Genomic DNA, 23222 nt, shown 5'->3' with positions numbered 1-23222 from the left:
GTCCGAGTCAGGTACCTGGCCAGAGCAGCCTGCAGCTCCTCCTCCTTTTTGGCAAGTTGCATCTTCAGCTCGGCAATCTGGGCCTGAAGATCTGCAATCTGCTCGTGGAAGTCGCTGGCTTCTCCCTCTAATTTTCTCTTCATTTTCTCCAGCTCCTGCCTGCTCTTCTCTTCTTTCTTTAGACGGACTGGAAAAGCCAAGAGCCCCTTGGGATGGCAGAACTGACCCTGGGAACCTGGAACTCCCGGGGCAGCTCTGAGGAGCTCTACCGTATTACTGGGGCTCTCATCAAAGGGAAAAGAAGGCCGCAGCCCGGATAATGGATGCAATCAACTGTTGAGGCGCCATCAGCCTCTCGGGGCCCTAGTTGAGGTAAATGGTGACTGGGGTGACTTTGGAAAAACCAAACCTTCCAGTGATTCTCATGATATTTCTTGTTTCTTCCTCTCAACACTCTTTGCTGGCAAGATTCATCCTGAATTGAGCTATTACTCTTATAAGGTATTTTCCCTGACAAAAATAATCCCCCTTTCCTTTCTGATTTTTTGCATTTAAACAAGAAAAACACCTCTAAGCCCCTTTTCTTGGTCATCACATTTACCTTCCAGTTCTGAAATCATAGATTCATGTTTGTTTTTCAGCTTGGTAAGGTTTTTGGCTTTTTCTTCCTCTTCTGCAAGATTGGTGGTTAAATCACTGATTCTCTCTTCGAGGAGTTTTCTTTCCTTTGGTAAAGAAAGACAAGAGAAACATCACCACCGGGAAGTTGAAAATACTTTGGGGACTTTATCAGATAAAAGAAAACAGCCTGAAACCTGAAAGATGGAGGGAAAAGAACACCCATCAGTATCAGACAGCCCTAGGGGAGCTGATCATCACCTATTATTGATCAGGAGAGGGGCAAAACCTCAAGAAGAACCTGGAAGCAACTGTAGTAGAGAGGAACCCTAGGACTAACCTATGAGATGCCCTTATTTTTTAACTTCTTGGAGCGGGATCTTAACCCCACTGTGCTGTTTGAGGAAAAAAGAGCAAATCCTTCAGCTCTACTTGCCCAATCTTAAATGGGCACTGAATTTTCAGCCCACTTCAACTACACAGTTACCGGTTTTGTTTTTCTTGTAAATGTTCTGGATACATAATAGCTAACAGCAAAGGTATGGAAGATCATCATTAACCTCAATATTTATTGCAGGCCCTATCGTAAGAGGTGCTTGGGAACATACTTTGGTCTATCTCGCCGCTGACCTCCCGCCCACATCCTGCTTCTGGCCTGGAACGCCCTCCCTCTTCATATCCTCCGCCTGTACAATTACTCTCTCCACCTTCGAATCCTTACTGAAGACACATCTCCTACAAGAGCCCTTCCCTAAATCCTTCTTTCCTTTTCTCCCACTCTCTTCTGTGTCACCCTGATTTGCTCCCTTCATCTTCCCCCTCAGCCCTACAGCACTTATGGACATATCTGTAATTTATTTATTTATAAAAATGTCTGTCTCCCCTTCTAGATTGTAAGAATATTGTGGGCAGGGAATGTTTCTTTTATGTTGTTATACTGTACACTCCCAGGCACTTAGCACAGTGCTCTGCACACGATAAGGGCTCAGTAAATACGACCGATCGATAGACACATTAGGAATGAAAAGGCCCGGCCCCTATCCTCAAGGACTTAGTCTCAGTTACTCTGTGCTTCTTAAGCAGAAAGCTAAATTCCCTCACTTTGGTTAGCTTGTTGTTCTGGTCATCCATGACCAGAATATCGTCCTCCATTTTCTTGATCTTGGCCTCGGCTGTGACTTTCTCTAGCTGGAGCTTTTGCCTCGCGGCTTCTTCTTCTTCCAGCTGTTCCTCAAGGTCCTTTGGGGACAAAAACAAAAATGGGGAAGCTTTGAGGCTTGCAGATATGGAAGCTGAAGGTCATACGTTACCCAGTTCCTCTAGGGAGGCCATTTCATCACCAAATCTATAATAATAATAATAATGAAGATAATAATAATGAAGATGATAATAATAATGGCACTTACTGAGTGATTAGCAGTCGTCAAGCACTGTGTGACATAATGGGATAGATGCAAGATAATTCAACCGGACATAAACCCTATCCCACATGCGGTCCCCAACTAAAAGTGAGGGAGAACAGGTATGTCATCCCCATTTTACAGGTGAGGAGTCTGAGGATCAGAGAGGTGAAGGGCCTTGTCCTCGCTCACACATCAGGTCTCAGTGGCAGACCTAGACTAAGACTGGGTTCTCCTGACTCTCCTGACTCTCTTTCCATTAGTCATTCCATTAAGTTGGACCCAATCCCTGTCCGGCATGGGGTTCGCAGTCTAAGTAGGAGGGACAGAAGACGAACTGAGGCCCAGAGAAGTCAAGTGAGTTGCCCAAGGTCACACAGCAAGCATTTGGCAGAGCTGGGATTAGAACCCAGGTCCTCTGACCCCCAGGTCCATGCTCTTTCCACTAGACCACGCTGCTTGTCTGTAGCCATGCCCTATCTGTTTGGAGTATCTACATTTTAGGGGATAAAATCCCCTAAATCTAATGGCCATGAGGATGGGTGAGCTACAGCAGGGGGATAGACTAGATGACTTCTACAGGTGTCTTCCAAGGGGGACCAAAGGTCCTCTGTTATCACTGCTGTTATTCTCTCAGGGCCTGTGATGAGATAAATGTGAGGTTTCTAGAGTTTTGAAGCTCCCTGCTCTGGGAAACTTTATGATAATAATAATAATCACCATGATATTTGTTAAGCGCTTACTATGCGCCAGGCACTGTACTAAGCGCTGGGGGTGGATACAAGCAAACGGGTTGGATATAGTCCCTGTCCCATGTGGAGCTCACAGTCTCAATCCCAATTATCCAGATGAGGTAACTGAGGCCCGGGGGAGTGAGCGGAGTGAGGTCACGCAGCGGACAAAAGACAGGGCTGGGATTAGAACCCATAACCTTCTGACTCCCAGGGCGGTGCTTTACCCACTACCCCATGCTGCTTCAGGCCTCACCAGCATCTGTTGTGCCATCTTCTTCTTCTCGGCCTGCAGCTGCTGGCCCCGGTCCTCCTCCTCCTCCAGCCTGTTCTCCATCTCGTGCAGGATCTCCTCCAGCTCCTGCTTCTTGGCTGCCAGGCGCACCCTCATCTCCTCCGCTTCCGCATACAGCTCTGTCTCCGCTTGCAGCTGCTCTTGGAGGAGGTTCTTCTCTTCAGACAGCTGGATAATAATAACAATAACGATAATTAATAACTGCGGTATTTGCTCAGCGCTTACTCTGTGCCAAGCGCTGTTGTAAGCACGGGGTAGAGACAAGATAACCGGGTTGGACGCAGACCCTGTCCCACATAGGGCTCACAGTCTTGAGCCCCGTTTTATAGATGAGGGAAATGAGGCACAGAGAAGTTAAGTGGCTCGCCCGAGGTATTTCAGCAGATAAATGGCGGAGCTGGGATTAGAGCCCACATCCTCTGATTCCCAGGCCCGTGCTCTTTCCACTAGGCCACGCTGGAGGTTTACAGTAATAACGATAACAATGATCACGATAATAATTGTGCTTATCTGTTAAGTGCTTACTCTGGGTCCAGCACTCTTCTAAGCGCTGGGATAGATATGAAGTAATCAGGTTGGCCACAATCGCTGCCTCACATGGGGGCCACAGGCTAAGCAGGACTGAATCCCCATTTTACAGATGAGGAAGGTGAAGCACGGAGAAGTTAAGCGACTCGCCCAAGGCCACACTACAGGCAAGGGGTACAGACTGGATTAGAACCCAAGTCCTCTGACTCCAAGGCCAGTGCTCTTTCCATTACGTTCTTCAGGGATTCCCACAGCCCCAGCTTCTTCACTCCTGTCAGCACTTCCTGCCGGGCCCTGAAAGGCACGAATGCTGAGCCCATTAGACTGATTCTTCCCTACCCGGGCACTGACCAGATCTCCAAACCTTCTTCCCCTTGGGCACCTGAGCGCTTGGGTACCTGAGTGTGCTTCAGCTCCAACTCTTTCAGTTCGCTCTCCGCTCTCTGCTGCTTCTCCTTGGTCTTCTGCAGCTCATCATCCTTCGCTTGCATTTCTTCCTCTTGACGGGTGACTTGTAGTAGGGGCTTCACCTGGAAAATAGCGGGGGCATGGTCACATCTACCTGTGATAGGTGATGCTCGGAGTCAAAGGCAATGGCTCGCTCTTTGGCACACTGTCAGAGTGGGTTTAGGGAGGTGGGGATTTAGGGGTGGAGGGTGAAACATGAGGAAGGGAAGGGAGCAAGCTCATCGGTGGGAAATGTTTTCAGGTGACCCTTTCCCTCTGGCTCTTTTCTGCCTTCCCTAACTGCCATTTTGGGAAAAGTGGAACCCCGCTACTGAATCCACCTTGCTTCTTGAAGTCAACTCCTCACTCTTCTCTCCCACCACCCCTTCTGCCATCTTTGACCACTTGCAGCATCGTCTGGCTCCAGGTGGGAGATCTATGGCGGGTGTATGGATGGGCGCCTAGTACTGCAGCCCAAAATGCAATACATCTGTGTCTCTGAAGCCCCACCCAATCTATTTTAAGTGTTTACGTACTGGGGGGATAATTTAGTTTTAGAGGGAAAGAGGTGTTCTAGTAGCCATGAGGATGGGTGAACTAGTGGCCTAGACTCCTTTGCCCTCACATAGCATTGATCAACACAAGTTCAAAGTCTTTTGCCATTTTAATAAGACAGGTGACTTCTTGCAGCATCCTTACCTGTGGGAAGGGGAAGGACTTATTATCTTTCACTAATGGGCAAAAAGGCCCAGAGAGGCCAAACTGTTTACTTATAATTGCCCAGAGAACCAATGTGGCAGAAATGGGGGTTTGAATCCCAGTCTCCTAACTTTTTTTTAAGGTATTCATTAAGAGCTTACTATGTGCCAGGCATTGTATTAAGTGCTGGGGTAGATTCAAGTTAATCAAGTTGGACCCAGTCCATGTCCCACATGGGGCTCACAGTCACAGGTGGGATAACCTAGGTCCAGAGAAGTGAGGAGACTCGCCCAAGGTCACACAGCGAAAAGCGGCAGAGTTCTCTGACTCCTGGGTCCATGTTCTACCCACTAGGCTGCAGCTACAAGTATCATATTGGTTCGGCCCCTTCCCACCCCCTCGACCTACCCCGCCTCAAGCGTGCAGGCCATATCTCTTCCCACTCCAGCCCTCTCCGTTTGGATGGGTTCTTAGACAAGAGCTGAGGGGGAGTCCACTCACTTTCGTAAACAGTCTCCACCACTGCCAGTTCCTCAACTTGAGGTAGGCGGCACAGTTCCTTTGGATAACCTTCATGGCGGTCAGCTGCTGTTGTCTCTTGGCAAAGGCTCTGCAAATGAAGACAAAATGGTTTGCTTAAAAAAAAAAAAAAAAAAAAAAGCCCTTGGGGAATGGAAGGTCTGACATGCGTGGGGTAGGATACCCTTGTCCAAACAAGGAAATCTGGCCTGGCTTTTAAGGCCTGCATTTGACCCAGATGCCCGATCCCAAGTGTCTTGTCAGCCATAAGCATTGATCACTTTTGTTTTGCCTGAAACTCCAGATCATAAACTGCAGAGGGCAGAGATCATGGCCAATTTAATTCCAATTTTGACAAGAATCGTACGTGCAGGAGCCCTGCACACACCCATCGATCAATCAATCCATCAATTACATTTACTGAGCGATTATGTGTGCACGGCCCCATACTAGGGTCTGGGGAGAGTACAACCCCAGGAGGCAATGCCCTGAACTAAGGGCTTGGGAGAGAGTTATAGAAGCATGAGACACATTCTCTGCCCACATGGAGCTCACATAACCACTCAGAGGCCCTTTTTGAGAGTTATTTTAATCTACGTTCCACTAAATTTGAAAAACAAAACAAGGCATTCCACCCCATCCCCCAAGATGAGAAAAAGGCTTATCCAATTCACCGGTCCTTTGCTGCCGACTTTCTAATTAGCTCCTTGTGGACAGGAATAGCCTCTACCAACTGCCTGTTTACTTGTTTTGATGTCTGTCTCCCTTCTTCTAGACTCTAAGCCCCAGGTGGGCAGGGACTGTCTCTCTTTATTGCCAGATGATACTTTCCAAGCGCTTAGTACAGTTCTCTGCACACAGTAAGTGCTCAATGAATACAACTGAATGAACTGAATGAATGAATCCAACTCTGCCAGACTGTACTCTTCCAAGCACTTAATTCTGTGTTTTGCACACAGTAAACACTGAATAAACGCCACTGATTGATTATAAATGAAATGCCCTAATTCAAATAACTCAGTTTTTTTCGGGGGGCAAGGGGCTGCGGAAGGGGAAGAGCGGATATTAAGTGGGAAAACATTATTACTTTCTTGCGAGGTATCCCCGACTCATTGCCTGGAATGCCATAATGACATCTGTGATCTTCAAGTCCCGCTCCTCCTCCAGATGTGCCAGGACACCGGTTCTGAAGAAGATTTTACTCTGCCCAATCCTGTACAAGTTGGGGTCAAGTTCGAGCGCTTTGATCTAGAGAGGGAAAAACAGCTCATTTTTGTTGACAGATGATATGGGAGGAGTGATAGCAACACTTCTAAAAGGTCCCGCTCCAGAAGCAGCAGCCGCCCTTTGGAAACTACGTGTCTACGGAAGACAAGGGTGGGCCTAGGCAGGGATTCTACTCACCATGAGGATGCAGGCTTGTTTCCCATCCATAAACCCTTTAGGAATGGCACTCGCCGCCAGGATCTCATAGCTGGAAGTAAACATGGTGGAAGTCACTCGGAGTTGTTCCGACATTTCCCCGTCCCTCAAATTCAGCATCCGAGTGGCGGCCCGGTGAGCAGAAACAGTGGCCCTACCGTTGGCGGAACTCTTGGAAGACGATCCTGTTGGGGAAGCCTTGGCGACAGATCCGGATGCCTTCCAATACCCCGTTGCACCGCAGTTGCTCCAGCACGAGGAAAGCGTCCAGTTTCCCAGACTGCAAAAGCGTGTAGGGATGGGAAGGAGGGACGGAAGGAGAGACACAGAGAGAGAGAGACAAACACACACAGAGTGAGAGTCAGAGAGAGAGACACACACAGAGAGAAAAAAGAAAAAGGTGAGCGTGGTGCTGCCTCCAAATTTAGGTAACGGGAGGAGCTAGCTACCCCCTCCAAACCACATCTGCTGAGTTCACGCGGCCATTCGAGGCAGTGTCCCATCAAGGACTGAAATCCCAATGAGAGGAGTTTTCTGTGGGGCTTGGCTCCGTCCTGCCTCACACCTTCATGGCTGGAAAATTCTCCCATGAAGGCTTCTTCCTCTCCTTTCTACCTTCAGCCCCTGATTAGTGTCGGGTGATAGGAAGGCGGCATACAGAGCCCTCGTCACTGACCAGTAATGGGCACAGAAGTTAGACCGTGAGCCCGGCGTTGGGCAGGGATCGTCTCTATCTGTTGCTGAATCATAAATACATTCCAACTGCTTAGTCCAGTGCTCTGCACACCGTAAGCGTTCAATAAATACGACTGAATGAATGAATGAAGTGGATGAAGCTAAGGATGCAGCTAGAGAGTTGTGATCTCTTCCTACTCCAGGCCTACTCCAGGCCTCCCAGACCCTTTCTCAGCAGGGGCTCCAGAGTTTTCTCTCACCCTGCTGGGAGGCCAACCTTGCTATTTTCCTTGTGCCTCAGAATCTAATCCCACTTTTCCCTCAGGAAAGGAAAAGAAACAGAGCCCCTTAGCTTGGTTTCAGTGAGATCCTCGGAGGCAGGGCTGAGGTTGCTTAGGAAAAGGACCGTGACGGGTCTTGGGCCTTACTGAAGGCACGTCTCCTCCAAGAAACCTTCCCTGACTAAGCCCTCATTTCCTCTTCTCCTACTCCGTGTCACCCTGACTTGGTCCCTTTATTCATCCCTCCTCCCAGTTCCACAGCACTTACGTACATCTCTGTAATTTATTTATTTATATTAATGTCTGTCTCCCTCTTTACAGAGTAAGCTCGTTGTGGGGAGGGAATGTGTCTGATTATTGTTATATTGTACTCTCCCAAATGTGTAGTACAGTACTCTGCACACAGTAAATGCTCAATAAATATGACTGCCTGACTCAGTAAATAGCATTGATCGACTGACTGTGGGGGAGAGGCTGGGGCTTTACCCTCTTCTCATGGTTGGGGATGATGCAGCGGACAAAGTTGGGAGTGGTGTTCCGGAGTGTGGTCATCAGCTTCCCGAGCTGCTCCTTGTAGAGCTGCCCCACTGTTCGGAACATGCCCTTCTTGGTCTTGGAGGCGCTCGGCAGGGAACTCTCGGTCATCTTGGCCATTTGGTCCAGGCCCACGATGCGGTCCACTGTTGAATGGACAAAATGGCAGCATGAAGTTCTCCCGCACTCCCAGATCTGAGGGGCGAGGAGTTTCCTTTGGGGGAGGGGAGTGGAGACGGGGTGAGGGTTTCTGGGAGGAGAATGTGGGCCTGGAACCCTCCTCTCCATCCACTGCCCTGGGAGATGATGAGTTCTCTTTGGTCAACCAGAGAGGCACGGCCAAATTCACATAAAAATTCTGCCCCCATCTCTCAAGGTCTTTGCCTCGTTGGCCTGCCAGTGAAGGAAACTGACCCGAAGTCCTGTCTGCTGGGTAGAACCCAGGGCACTCCTGAGGTATGGGTGGGAAGTCAGGAGCAGCGTGGCTTAGTGGGAAGAGCATGGGCCTGGGAATCAAAAGGAGCTGGGTTCTCATCCCAGCTGCACAACTTGCCTGCTGCATGAACTTGGGCAAGTCATTCAACTTCTCTGTGCCTCAATTTCCTTAACTGTAAAATGGGGATTCAATACCTGTTCTCTCTCCTGCTTAGACTCCATGAGGGAGAGGGACTGTGACTGACCTAACTTCCTACTACCCCAGCGCTTGGAACGGTGCTTGACACATAGTAAACACCTACCAAATATCATAATTATAATTATTATCTTTGACCTGATTATCTTGTATTTATCCCAGCACTTAGTACAATTACTACAGTGCTTGGCACAAAATAAGTGCTTAACAAATACCACAATTATTATTATTATTATTATACCATGACTTAAGGGTTGGCATTGTTCAAAAAGGATCCCCAGGGTCAAGGGTTGATGTCTGCTGGGGTACGGCTGACTCCCCGAATCATTTCAAAGAACCATGAAAACAGGCACTGGTCTATTGGCCTCTGAAGAATGAGGTTAAGAAATATGAAAACAAAGCTCTTCTGTGGGGCCTTAGTTAGTATTTTATACGGTATTTTGTATTCACTAACTTCCACCGAGTCACCTCAGTGGAGGAAGGGCCAGTATTTCTTTGGAATGTTTCGACTGAGGTGGGCCGGGGATGGTCGTCAGGTCTCTAGGCCAAACCCGGAGATGGCTCTGAGAATCTGGGGTGTGGCTGGTCCTGGATGTTGCCTTTCCCCGTCCCTGGGAGGAGCGCCAAAAGCATGGGCGGTGGGAACAGGTGAGCAGATTTTCTGTCTGGGATGGCGTCCGTGGGCCGGGTTGGGGCGGGCGGGGGAAGAGGGATGGGAGGACGTTATCTCATCTCACCATCTTTCCACAGGTCAGCCACAAACTTGTCTGAGGAGGCGTTGAGAAGAGACGTCACGTTGTCGTTCAGGGGGTCCATGTTCTTGGTCAGCCAGGCTGTGGCATTGTAGTCAACCTGTCAGAAGCAGAACCCCTTAGGAGCCTTCATCTCAGGGAATGCCTCTGTCTACCCTTCATAGGCCGTAATTATAAAACTGTTAAACAACAGCATTATTCTCAGCAGTGAAAATAACCAGGCCTAGCAGAGAAAATTATGCCACTGCCTTGGGTCTAGTTTCCCAGATGGCAGAGAGATTTATGTATGCAAACCGAAGGCTATGGAGAAAGATTCCAATTTACACATGGAATTAATGGGCAGTGGGAAGAATTAAATTAGATATAAGAATTTCTATCCCCCTGTTGCCTCTGGCGTTCTGCTGTCTCCTCCACCTGGCTGCATGAAACACTACCACAGAATTAGGAAACATACTACCTGCTTAGAACGTGATGCCGTTTCGGAATAAACGGTATTGTGGGTGCATTCTGGGTTGAAGCAGCAACCTCAGAGAAAATCTATGTTAGTCGCTTGACCACCAGGCCAGAGAAAGCTCTGCTGGCCAAAATGGGTGGATGGGGAGGAATTGCCCAGTCCCCACACCACTAGAACCCCCCCAAGAGCCCTGCTCTCCTCTAAGGGGGCCGGGAGAAGTAGCAGCAGGAGGCCTTCTCGAATTTAAAGAAGGTGTTCGGTTCTAATCCCGGCTTCACCACTTGCTTGTTTTGTGTGACTCTGGGCAAGTCACTTCCCTCCTTTTTTTTTTTTTTAATCTAATGGTACTTGTTATGCCCTTACTATGTGCCAGGAATAATACTAGCATAGATGATCAGGTTAGACACAGTCCCTTGCCCATGTAGGGTGCACAGTCTAAGCAGGAGAGAATAGGATTTAATCCCCATTTTACAGATGAGGTAACTGAGGCCCAGAGAAGTTAAGTGACTTGCACAGTGTCACGCAACACACAGTTGGTAGAGATGGGATTAGAACTCGGGTCCTTTGACGCCTAGGCCCATACTCTTTCCATTCGGCCATACCTCTGTTTCTACATCTGTAAAACGGACATTAAGGACCTGTTCTTCCTCCTTTTGAAACTGCGAACCCCACTGTGGGACAGGGAATGAATCTGATCTGATTCTGTTGTATCTTCCCCAGTGCTGAGTAAACTGTAAGTGCTTAATAAATAACATTTTTTTTTTAAACTGAATATTTGGGAAGGCTGGGGTTGTGGTGGAGGACGTGACTTTGGTGACTGTTGGATTTGGGGCCAGGAGGAGCCTGACGCTCTGCTGCTCTAGCCACCGAACCCCCTTACTCTTTTTGTTCTTGTCTTTCATGCTGTGGGGGCTTTTTATCATTTTATCGTTTCTTATGTATCTGCTGCTAGTCCCCTCTCCCCACTTTATTCTTGGATCGCGAGCCTCTTGAGAACCAGAGACCAGGTTTAATTCTCACACTCGTTACCTTTTCCCCTCACTGGTTGCGGTGCTATGCACACAGCAGGCATCTAATAAATGCTCTTACTGCTAGGAATGAACCCCCTAATTCAGAACTATGAGATACTAGATTAGGTTTTCCAAGTGCTTAGTACAGTGTGCTCTGTCCACAGTAAGCGCTTAATAAATGACTACTGAATGAATGAATTATGGATCATCTCCTCCTTGAAGATTTTAGGAATGAAAGAGCCCTCATCCATCTGGGACAGTCAGTCAGTCGATCATATTTGTTGAGCTCCTACTGTGTGCAGAGCACTGTACTACGCGCTTGGGAGAGTACAACAGAACAATATAACAGACACGTTCCCTGCCCACAGTGAGATTACAGCTTAATGTAGGCTTGGAAGAACTGCGTTGGTCCATTCTAATCCTAGGATTTCGTTAATACTCCAATTCTGATTTAAAATGGATAATCATATACTAGATTATTTTAATTTAGTGGCCCTTAGAAATCTTCTCTTCATCACTTTCCTTTCCCCTAACTTCCTGTCACCATTGTGAGTTTGGTAACACTGAGGTCCAGATTGAGCTTTATGAGAAGCAGCCTGGTCTAGTGGATAGAGCATGGGCCTGGGAGTCAGGTCATGGGTTCTAATCCCGGCTCTCGCTGTGAGGCCACGGGCAAGTCACTTCACTTAGAGAAGCAGTGTGGTTCAGTGGAAAGAACCCAGGCTTGGGAGTCAGAAATCATGGGTTCAAAACCCGGCTCTGCCACTTGGCAGCTGGGTGACTGTGGGCAAGTCACTTCACTTCTCTGTGCTTCAGTTCTCATCTGTAAAATGGGGATTAACTGTGAGCCTCATGTGGGACAACCTGATGACCCTGAATCTACCCCAGCGCTCAGAACAGTGCTCTGCCCATAGTAAGTGCTTAACAAATACCAACATTATTATTATTATTATTATTGTTCTCTAGGTCTCAGTTTCTTCACCTGTAAAATGGGGATTAAGACTGTCACCCCATGTGGGACAGGGACTGTGTCCAACCTGATTATCACGCATCTATCTCTGTAGTTAGTACAGTTCCCGGCACACATAGTATAGGCTTAACAAATACCATAAATAAATAAAAAATAATGCCCTGTCCCAAACTCCTCAGTGAATTGGTGTGTGGTCTCACACATGCTGGCTCCCTCAGGAAGAACTCCAACCTCAGGAGGGCCATTATAAGGGCTCACTCATTCTTTTTTTGACCTTAGTAAAAAATGGTGCTTTTACTTTCAGGTCCTAGTCTATCTTTCCCACCTTGATAGGGTAGGTTCCTGTCTGGGAATGAGATTTCCCAAAGATAGAAAAAAACCCTCCCAGACGAGGGAAGCTCCACTTGAGCTGGCTGATACCTTTCCGGCATAGTGGATGATGGAGAACTCAGTTTTGTCCTTGATCTGCTTGGGCTTTTGGAACTTGGCATTGTTGGCCAGCTCTGAGCACAGCTTCTCCACGAAGGACTTGTCTGTAGCTTTGGGGAACCAGCACTCCTCATCCAACAGGGCCAGGACACCCGGAGGGTTGTTCTGCAACACAAGCAAGAGCAGGTGGGTCTATTGCGCCTGTGTCATGGACTGGCACTAGCAATCCATTGCAGAAGAGCATCCGAGCTGGGCGAGCTGAAAAAAGTGGCCAACGTGCATGCCATTTTGCATTCACTTTGCATGTCCTTTCGTGTCACGATGCATAAACACTCTCCCAGTTTCTATCACATACAGTTCCTGCCTTCTTGTCACTCCCTCTTCCTCCCACATCCCTCAATCCTTCCCCCAGCTTCTCTCTCTCCAGCTGCTGCTGGATCAGGAAGGCTGTGATTCAGCTTGGAAAAAACGTCCAGTCGGTCTCTACCTCTGCCTGTCCCGCTTCAACAGTCGAAAGTCACCCCCAAAGGGGGTTAAGTCAAAAACTCCCCTAGACCGCACTATATTGCCTGGCAAACCTTACGAGCACATGGAAATCTGAAGAAATCAGAGACCCACTCAACAGCCAACCTTTCTGGTTCGGCTTCATACTTCTCGATTCGGGAGTTGAGACTAGAGCACTGCCTACAGAAGGGCGGGAAGAAGGAACACCCTGAGGGCATTTTGAAAGCAGCATCAAACAATGAGCCATTGCCCTGGATTCCTGGGAAACTGCAGCGGCAGGTAGATCCTGCAGCAATAAGAGCCCTTGGCCGTTTCTGCAGCCAGTTCAACCCAAAGACGCGTCTTCACGCATAAACGGCAAGGAAAACACGGCTCGCCCTGTCCTCTTCTGAACCCCACCCATTCAGAGGGACCGTAACACTGTCTTCGAATTGGAAAGGCAGAGGGAGGGTCGGAAAGGGATACTCACCGGCCTTTCGATCAGCTCAATGCAAGGTTGAAGGTCGAGGCCAAAGTCGATGAAATTCCACTCGATGCCCTCCCTCTGGTATTCTTCCTGCTCCAGGATGAACATGGTGTGGTTGAAAAGCTGCTGAAGTTTCTCATTCGTGTAATTGATGCACAGCTGCTCGAAGGAGTTGACCTTGGAACAAGATAGAGTCAGACGTGAGGACCAGGAATTTGAAATCATAGGAAAAAACAGATGGACTAAGCAAACCCTTTCCTGCTACTCTTTCCCAGTGGAAGTAGTTGCCATTCGGATTTCGACCGTCGAGGGGGAAGGCTTGGGGAAGACTTCTAGACAAATGTATGTTATTTTTAGAAAAGTGTACTTCAGAGACACATTTCGACAGGTGCCCACTTGGCAAGAAAAGATGTAAAACTCAACTGGTAACGAAAACTTTATGACGTGCCCTCTGCAAGTCATGCATGAGTAGTCGAGTAAATTGGTATTCTTTCAAATGTACTCGGTATTCTTCTTTAATTGCTTCCAGTGGGTGGCTGACATAATGTGAGTTTTATGCTATTCAAACACAGGCTACAAATGAGGGATTTGAATACAGAACAAGTATCCTAGATACACCTGTAAACAGACGATCCTAACACGATCTGGAATAACCTCACACTAAGCCATCCTGCATCTCTATTATTATTATTATCGCTAAAAAAGAAAGGCCTAGGAACTTTACGTTCTTGTCTTCTTCGGCCTGTCGATGTCTCCTGTATTAGAATGGCAAGATTTCATCGCCCTTAAAGGGGGTAAACCTAACTCTTCCCTTCTTCCCATCCCCCATGTGAAACAGAGACTAAGCCTGACCTGAAAGTCTTGTAGTTACCTCAGTGCTTAGCGTTTAGTAAGCATTTAATAAGTACCCTAAGAAACTCACCCCTTAATACCAAGCTTCTCAAAATCTGGAATTTCATCACAATTCCTTCTCAAGGGGGTAGCCACGAAGAAGGGATGGACAGCTTGTTATACTGCTTTGAGTCCACACTGCCATACCTCAAAAATCTCAAATCCAGCGATGTCCAGGATACCCAAGAAGGAGGCTCCTTGTCTGTGCGTCTTATCCAGGGCCTTGTTCACCCGGGTGAGAATCCAACGGAAGAGACGCTCATACGTTGCTTTGGCCAATGCTTCTATAGCAAAGTCGGCCTGCAGAGGGGAGAGTTGGAAGGCAATGGGAGGAAGCCCGGCACTCCCTTGAGGAAGCTGGGGAGTAGGGTAAATTTTGGTTCAGGTTTATATTATTTTTCATTTCAAAAAACAACCCCTTAGGAGAAAAGAGAGGTAAGAAGAAATGAAAACGACAGACCTACGGAGGGGCAGAAATAGAGTAAACTGACTTTCCACGGTGGTAAGAGAAATACAGAGTAGACCAAAGGAATATCTAGGTTCATGACCACCTCAATTTTGGTGATTAATTATGTGCCAGAACAGGCTCTCAGGGGAAACTGTAGAATCTCCCATCCTTCAGAGCTCTGCCAATAGAACAGACAACCATTTGTCTACAGTGGTTTAGGTGAGGCCAGCCTGGAGTCTGGGAGCTGGGTTAGACGATTCTTGGAATCCCTTCTGGCCTGTTAACATTCTGAGGTTCCAGGAGAAAACATGCAACCTTATATCATTACCTGTTCCTTGGTCTGGGCTTTCTGAACCACATCCCGTCCAACTTTAATCCGGGGTGTGAGGATTGCTCTGGTGAAATCCGTCACATTAATACCCATCAGATGACACACTTTCTGAGCAGCTAAAGGGAGCAGGAGGAAACACTTCTGAGTTTGACACCAGCGTTGACTGGTAAGTGAAACATTTTCAAAGGACAATTTGAGAAGCAGAAAATACGTAAGTTACTCCGGTCATGCAAATGATCACACACTCATAAACCTAGAACCCTGGAGAAATTAAACAAGGCCTCAAAGAAATTAAGGTGGGAAAGAATCTTGATTAAAATGGAAAATGGGATTTCCATAAGTAAGATTCTGTTCTGCCTTCAAGCTCTTGATGCTCTTAGGTTACAGCAGCAACCTTGCTTTGCCATGGGGAAGGAAAGATGGAAGAAATTTATGGGGGAGAAAAGGCTGTGGAACTATCTTCTAAGGCTGCATTAATTTTTCCCTAAGTACATCTTGGTTTCCTGAACACCTAGCTTAATACTCTGAACACTTTGTTTAATAAATATTACATACTGTTGATAGCAGAAACAACAATTCTGAGGCATGGCGTAGGAGTAATGAAATACACTGACTGGAATAACTAAGTAGATTCTTGCCTGGAAGGCAGAATTATTTGGAATTCTCTGTAGAATTCTAGCCCTCGAATTAAGTAGATGAAGCTGCAGGGGACCAAACAGACGATCATTTAAAGACCAAAAAAAATCCCCACTCCCTATGTTTCTTAATGGTAGAAAGGTTTGCTGCCTTAATCTCACTGTAGTAGTAGGATAAATGTGGAAAAGGGGGTAATCTGACTGACTTTATCCCTATTTATGGGAATCACTTGGAAGCCATTTCTTGCAGCCTTAGAGGTGGAATATATTTTGGTGATGAGATGTTTTCACTGGACCCAAGTCTTGATTAGTCCCGTTGCTAGGTGGAGGGGGAATTTTATCTTTACTCATCAAGTAGTGTACAAATTCTTCTTACCTTCAACAGCAGGCAAGCACTCATGGGTGATTTTTTTTTCTGACAGCTTCCCAGAATGGGGGCAAGCAAGACAATGAGATAAGGGGAACGAGGCTAAGAAATGGTGAAAAAGCCTTAAAATGCCATTTGTCCTTGATGGCAGGATTTCCTGTGTGGGCTTTCTGCAGGGGCTTAGATAATAACAGTGACAATCATAATGATAATAAATCATTAAATATCCCCTTTGTCTGCCCTTAGTCGGCATTTATTTGGGACCAAAAGTTTGTTGTGACTGGGCCAGTGTGGAGACCTCTATCGTGCTTAGTACAGTGCTCTGCACATAGTAAGTGCTCAATAAATACTATTGAATAGCAATAGCACCATCAGTGGTATTTACTGAGCACTGTAAAGCACTTGGGAGAGTACAATACCACAGAGTTGGCAGACACACTCCCTGCTCACTATAAATTTAGTCTAGTGGGGGGAGACAGACATTAATATAAGTGGATAATTTATAATATATAATTGATAGATATGTTCAAAAGCGCTGTGGGTGGAGAGGCTAACAAATGCCCGAAGGTTTCCAAGTGCAATATCCAATATCCTCTAATAAAAAAGATTTGAGCAGACTCAGACTATGCTTCTTGGAATTTCCACACAATAAGCTTTACAAATCACAGAGTTTCAAAGTGTAGTCCTCAGAAGACTAATAATTGCAAGTTTGCAAAATGAAAGACGAAGAGCTGAGGTATCATCTATTCGAAGAGTCAGTGACTAACAGTCACCTCCAGGTATCATGATGAAAAATGACTCACTTTAAAAAGCAGATTCTTTGCAAAATATTTTCAAAGAGCAGCAGAAATACCTGTGTTATCTGGCATGGATGCCTGATCTGTATTTCTTTCCTTCTTGAATACAATATTCCCAAGCTGGAGGACGGATGAAACAACCTTCAACATGGCTGTTATTTACAGGGAACAGACCAAAACACAGAAACACAAAATGAAGACTTCTTGCGGTTTGACATTTAAAATCATTTATAGGTGGAAATTACCTAGCGGATTTCTTCTATGGTGCTCAAAGCACTTCACACACATTACCTCTTACAACCTCCCAACACTGTTATAAAGTTTGGAGAAAAGTACTGAAGGGTAACCCTCCACTTACAGACGGAGGAAACCGAGTCATAGAGAAGTTAAACGACTTGCCTACAGTTACCCACTGTGGTTCGGGGAGCAGGATGGGTCTCCTAAATCTCCATTTAATGGTTGTTCCATTGGAACACACTGAAAATCTATTATTATTGGTATTATTTTAATATCATAAAATGCATATTAACAGTTGATTACTAACATTATGTTTATATAGTGTATATCGTGTGATATTAATATAATGTACTATTGTCACTATTAAAATAATAATATTAATTGTGGTTTTTGTTGAAATTGTGTAATTGTGGGAAGCAGCATGGCCTAGTGGATAAAGCAAGGGTCTGGGAGCCAGAGGACCTGGGCTTCTAATCCCAGCTCCACCTCTTGCCTGCTGTATGACCTTGGATACGTCACAACTTCTCTGTGCCTCAGTTTCCTGCTCTCCCTCTTATTTAGTTGCGAGCCCCGTGCGGGACAGGGAATGTGTCTGACCTGATTAACTTGTATCTATCTACCCCAGTGCTTACAACAATGTTTGACACATCTTAAGCGCTTAACAAATAGCATAAAAAAATTGTTAAGCACTTACAAAGCATCTACTAAGCACTGGGATGAATATAAGATAATCAGGTCCCACTTGGGCTCACACTCTAAGTAGGACTCATCTGTAAATGGAAATTTAGTATCTGTTCCCATGTGGGCAGTCCCATGTGGGCAGACTGGGGCTGAGAAGTTGCCATTTTCTTTATCTTCCCTCTTTCCTGCAGTCCGATCAGGGTGTGGCTGGCTAAGCCCCGGGTGGACAAAGGCCCAGGTTCATGCATTTTTACAATTCAAAACCTGCCTGTCTTCACACCTACTCAGTCCCAGCTGTCTTGTAGGGTCACACCAACTCAGGCTGTTTACTCCTATTCACTGGCCTCTTCACTCCCAAGGCCCCAAGGACAATTCGACCATCTCCTCAGGGTTCCCCTAAACACTGGATTTAACTCTCAAAGACCCAAGGACAATTCATCCACCTCCTCTGAGTATCACCAGATTAAACTGCAGCAGAGTGAAGTGGGAGTGAACTAGAGTGGGGAGAGACAGGAGGCTGGGAGGTCAGCGAGGAGGCTGATGCAGTAATCCAAGTGGGATTTTTTAATAATAATAATGTTGGCATTTGTTAAGCTCTTACTATGTGCAGAGCACTGCTCTAAGCACCGGGGGATACAGGGTGATCAGACTGTCCCACATGAGGCTCACAGTCTTAGTACCCATTTTCCAGACGAGGTCACTGAGGCACAGAGAAGTGAAGTGACTCGCCCAAAGTCACTCATCTGACAAGTGGCAGAGCCGGGATTCGAACCCATGACCTCTGACTCCTTTTAAGCGTTTACTATGTGCCAGTCACTGGGGAGCAAACAAGCAAATCAGGTTGGACCCAGTCCCTGTGCCCCGGGAGGCTCACGGTCTCAATCCCCATTTTGCAGATGAGGTAACTGAGGCCCAGAGAAGTGGTGACTTGCCCCAGGTCACACAGCAGACAAGTGGTGGAGCCGGGATTAGAACCCATGACCTTTGAACTCCCAGGCCTGCGCTCTATCCACTGAGCCACGCTGCTTTCCCGACTAAGAGCTGGGATAGGTTCCAGCTAATCAGGTGGGGCACAGTCCCTGTCCCACAAGGGGCTCACAGTCTGCTTCTGGAATACTCTCCCACATGCTCACTACGGTGCTCTACACAGAACCTGCACTCAAATATAATTCATTCATTCGACAGTATTTATTGAGCGCTTACTATGTGCACAGCACTGTACTAAGCGCTTGCAACGTACAATTCGGCAACAGATAGAGACAATCCCTGCCCATTGACGGGTTTACAAATATAATCCATTGATTGGTTGACTTTCGTTATCATCATCACCGCCGATGGTATTTATTGAGCATTTACTGGGGGGGAGGGAAGACTAGATTATGACCATGATCAACGACTGCTGGGAAGGAAAGTGGAAGAGGCAGATGTTCACCTGTAAAAGTCATCTTTCTCACGAGTTCCTCCCCCACCCTCAATCTCTGGAAGCTCTTGAACGTCTGGCGATGATGTCATGGGACGGTCAGGATCAGTAAGCCAACCCCACCCTCTCCCGCACACCCAGTATTAAGTCAGTCGGTGATTCACTGGGGCCCCCAAACCAAATTCATTTTCTTAGCTTTACGCAGTTCTCGCCTTGGCATAAGAAGCAGTACCTCTTTAGTGGTATTCCCCAGAAAAGCAATAATAATAACGATGATACTAATAACAGCATTTGTTAAGCGCTTACGACGCGCTAGGCACCGTACTAAGCGCTGGGGTGGATACAAGCAGATCGGGTTGGACGCGGTCCCTGTCCCAGGTGGGGCTCACGGTCTCAATCCCCATTTTACAGAGGAGGGAATTGAGGCTCAGAGAAGTGAAGCGACTTGCCCAAGGTCACCCAGTAGACAAGTAGCAGAGCCAGGAGTAGAACACAGGTCCTTCTGACTCCCAGGCCCAAGCTCTCTATCCACTAGGCCTCACTGCTATGGAAATGTGCTGTTTTAGGGTCCGAATTTAACCTCGGGCCAAACTACAGGTTCTCGTTTCCAAGAAAAGAAAATCCACCATCGGCTGCCCGAGTTTTCACACTTCCTCCAAGAGAGCCCTATATAACAGTCAGAGACGAAGATGGGCACCAGGCCCGGGCCTCGGGAGGCTTGGGGCAGCTCTGGGGTAGCCGGTCCTCTAGGATTGCCGGGGCTCCACAGCCCTGAGCCAGGGAGGGAGGGGACCACAGGGTTTTCCCTTCCTCCCTGACCAGCAGATGTCACTTCACCCTAAGGAATCGGACTGTGGGACCTGAGGACGAAAATCATCTCCATTTGCTCCCTGCTCTCCTGGAAGCTTTCAGGAGGGTTGCCAATCCAGCCGCGACTTCAAAGCGCTAGGCCAAGTGCCCGCTGGCTACTGGTGAGGAGCCCTGACTGAACCAGTTATAGATTTCCCGGGACGGCGATCATTTTCCAGTGATTAGTCTGTAAGCCCGTCAACGGGCAGGGATTGTCTCTGTTGCCCAACTGTCCATTCCAAGCGCTCAGTACAGTGCTCTGCACATAGTAAGCACCCAATAAATACTATTGAATGAATGATAATGCCATCATCATCATTATTATTGTGCCACTGCGACTTTATTGTTTCCTGCAGATTCAAAGGATCTAAGGAGGAGGGGACGGTGTTTCCTGACTGATTACATCTCTGCATGATTCTTTTATGTCTAAACGGGGAAAGTCTTAAAAAGAGCTTCACTTTCGAGAATAATTTCCCCTCTTCATCGCATCAGATCGGCATCTGATCTCAGAGCGGGTAACCCTGTAACACCTTCATCTTTAACACGAAATAGGAACTGCGGATTTTCTCTTTTCTAATGATCTCATTAACACGCCTGACCTTTAACTGCTGGCTAGAAAAGAATATATTATTTTTCCTAAAGAGAAAAACCCAAAGATGAGCCTAGGGGTCAGAATCCAAATCTCTAATACACGGGGAATGGAAATCTACGTTGCTCATAGAGAACGAGACGTGCAAGAACTATTTCCATCCAGGGTTCTCTCCTGGGCTGTGGTAATAACCTGAGGTTTCAGAGACTCTTACCGATTTGTTCCTCGACACTGAAACCCATAATCCCCATGGCCTCCAAAGTCTCCTGGAACATCTCATCATCCTGGGCGGCGGGGATGGGCACATAGCCGTTGGACAGAAACGTATAGTTGTTGAAGCCTTCGAGCAAGAGGTCATCTAGGAGGAGAGAAGGGGGGCCAGAATGTGAAGGGCCCCAAACTCTGCCTTCAGCAAGACACGGAACCAACTAATGAAGCCTTCCGGAAAAGCCTCAGACACTGACCAATCATCTCACACATTACCTTTTTCTTCCCTACTGGCTCCGCTCCCTCCCACGCATACAGGCAAGCCATGATAAAATCTTTATTGTCCCGCTGGCAGAGACTTCAAATAACCCCTTCAGGAAGAAAAGTTGGAACTGTTCAGTTAAAAATCCAACTGGGAGCCGGCAACTTACTTTTCATTTGATCCTTTGCCCCGGCAATCATGTAATAAAAGATGTGAAACGTCCTCTCATCTCTAGCTTGGCGAATGGCACGTGACTTTTCTAGCAGGTCTGGTTGGGATGAGTCAAGGAATCTAGGCTGTTGAGGGGCAAGAACTTGGCCATTACGACCCAGCCCACAGTGGCCCAGATGTCTCTTTAATCCCAGTGGTGGGCCAGTACATTCCTGGCAAGTTGTCACCCTCGGGAGGGCCGAACCTAGAGTTAACATGATTCCTCTAGCTGGCGGCCCAACTATCAAGTTCTTTACAATTGCCCCTATGCCTCTTAGAGGGCAATCGATTAATAACATTTCTCGAGTGTCTTCTGTGGGCAGAACTCTGGGCATAAAAACACTTGGGAGAATTCAGTAGAGTTAGAAAACACAATCCCCACCCTCAGTGAGTTTACAATCTAGTGGGGAAGACACACAGTAAAATAAATTACAGATAGGGAAAGTAGGTAGAGTATGTAAGATATGTACAGAGTGCTATGGGGTTTGTGGGAATTTAAATGCTTAGGTGGTGGAGAAAAGTACAAGTGGCTGTTGGGAGGGAGGAGATTAGAGCTGAAGTCAAGATGCGATTTCAGAAGGGACTTTGAAAATGGGGAGAATTGTGGTCTGCCATATATTGGTGGAGGAGGACAGTTCCAGGCCAAAGGGAGTGGCACAAGCAAGGGATGGGCAAATTGAAGAGTTTGAGGCCCAGTGAATAGGTTATCTTGAGAGAAATGAAGACTATAAGCTGGGGTGTAGTGGGAGAAGAGAGTTGATAAGTAGGACATCTATAAAATGGGCATTCAATACTTGTTCTCCCTCCTACTTAGACTGTGAACCCAATGTGGGACAGGGGCTGTGTCCAACCTGATTAACCCTAGTGGTGCTTGATCCATAGCTAAGTGCTTAATGAATACCGTAATAATAGTAATAGGAGGGAGAACACCTATTGAATGTCTTAATGCCAATGGGTGGAAATTTCTCCTTCAGTCGTAATGTTTTCAACCAATAGCATTTATTAAATGCTTACCATTGCAGTGCCCTGTACTAAGTGCTTGGGAGAGTACAGTGTAATAGAGTTGGGAGGAATGTTCCCTGCCCACAACGAGCTTACAGTCTAGAGGGGGAGACAGACATGAATATAAACAAATACGTTATGGATATCTACATAAGTGCTGTGGGGCTGAGGCAGAGGTGAAAAAAGGGCGAAAAGTCAAGTGACGGAGAAGGGAGTGGGAGAAGATGATGTGAGAGGATGTGGAGAGGAATGGGCAGTCACTGGAGGTGCTTAAAGAGTGGGGTGATATGTGTAGTGTGGAGTTGGAGAAAAATAATCAGGGCAGCAGAGTGAAGAGAAGGGAACGGAGAGACTGGAGGCAGGGAGATCAGCAAGGAGGCAGACACAGAAGTTTAGTCGGTGTATGTATGACAGGTGCCTGCACCAGTGTGGTATGGCCGTCTGTGTGGAGAGCAAGGGATGGATTCTGAAAATGTCACGGAGGAAGAACGGACAGGATTTGGTGACCGACTGAATGTGGTGGTTGAAAGAGAGAAGCGAGCTGAGGATAATGCCAAGGTTGTAGGCTGGAGTCGGGAAGGACGGTGGTGGGGTTAACTGCGATGGGACAGTGAGACGGAGGAGAGGATTAGGGGCAGAGGTTGAGGAATTCAGTCTTAGACATACTGAGTTTGTGGTGTTGGCAAGACGTCAATTTAAAAATGAACTGGAGCTTCCTTCCTAGGAATGGAGTCACATCACAAAACAGAAAGTCAATGTCTTAGGATGCTTTGGCCCTGCCTCAGAAGAGCCTTGCATAATTCTAGAAGCAGGGAGAGAACAATCTCATCTCAGACTGTAGACTAGGGCAGAATGTGGGTCTGGGAGTCAGGAGCTCTGGGTTCTACACCCAGCTCCATTCCTCTTTCATTGTTTGCTCTGGGAAAATCAC

General features: G+C 47.1%; 1 protein-coding gene across 3 annotated transcripts in view; it reads right to left on the bottom strand.

The window, feature by feature from the left end:
- Positions 1 to 23222, bottom strand: part of MYH11 (myosin heavy chain 11) — a 102274-nt gene that overhangs the window by 22531 nt on the left and 56521 nt on the right. For all 3 annotated transcript variants that reach the window (XM_001508966.5, XM_001508794.5, XM_007666036.4), the window contains 18 exons: positions 21249 to 21347; positions 20825 to 20968; positions 16891 to 16986; positions 15033 to 15151; positions 14404 to 14556; positions 13369 to 13542; positions 12387 to 12560; positions 9518 to 9632; positions 8102 to 8295; positions 6818 to 6939; positions 6642 to 6711; positions 6325 to 6485; positions 5220 to 5328; positions 3971 to 4102; positions 3006 to 3212; positions 1720 to 1857; positions 602 to 725; positions 16 to 187 (listed from right to left, as the gene is read on the bottom strand). In XM_001508966.5, coding sequence (XP_001509016.1) covers positions 16 to 187; positions 602 to 725; positions 1720 to 1857; positions 3006 to 3212; positions 3971 to 4102; positions 5220 to 5328; positions 6325 to 6485; positions 6642 to 6711; positions 6818 to 6939; positions 8102 to 8295; positions 9518 to 9632; positions 12387 to 12560; positions 13369 to 13542; positions 14404 to 14556; positions 15033 to 15151; positions 16891 to 16986; positions 20825 to 20968; positions 21249 to 21347 — 2503 coding nt within the window. The remainder of the gene's footprint in view (positions 1 to 15; positions 188 to 601; positions 726 to 1719; positions 1858 to 3005; positions 3213 to 3970; positions 4103 to 5219; positions 5329 to 6324; positions 6486 to 6641; positions 6712 to 6817; positions 6940 to 8101; positions 8296 to 9517; positions 9633 to 12386; positions 12561 to 13368; positions 13543 to 14403; positions 14557 to 15032; positions 15152 to 16890; positions 16987 to 20824; positions 20969 to 21248; positions 21348 to 23222) is intronic.

The sequence above is a fragment of the Ornithorhynchus anatinus genome, chromosome 2, assembly GCF_004115215.2.
Source record: "Ornithorhynchus anatinus isolate Pmale09 chromosome 2, mOrnAna1.pri.v4, whole genome shotgun sequence".
In the NCBI taxonomy this organism is placed as follows: domain Eukaryota; kingdom Metazoa; phylum Chordata; class Mammalia; order Monotremata; family Ornithorhynchidae; genus Ornithorhynchus; species Ornithorhynchus anatinus.
Note: the sequence above shows the minus strand (reverse complement) of the source record. Positions and strands in the feature narration are given on the sequence as shown.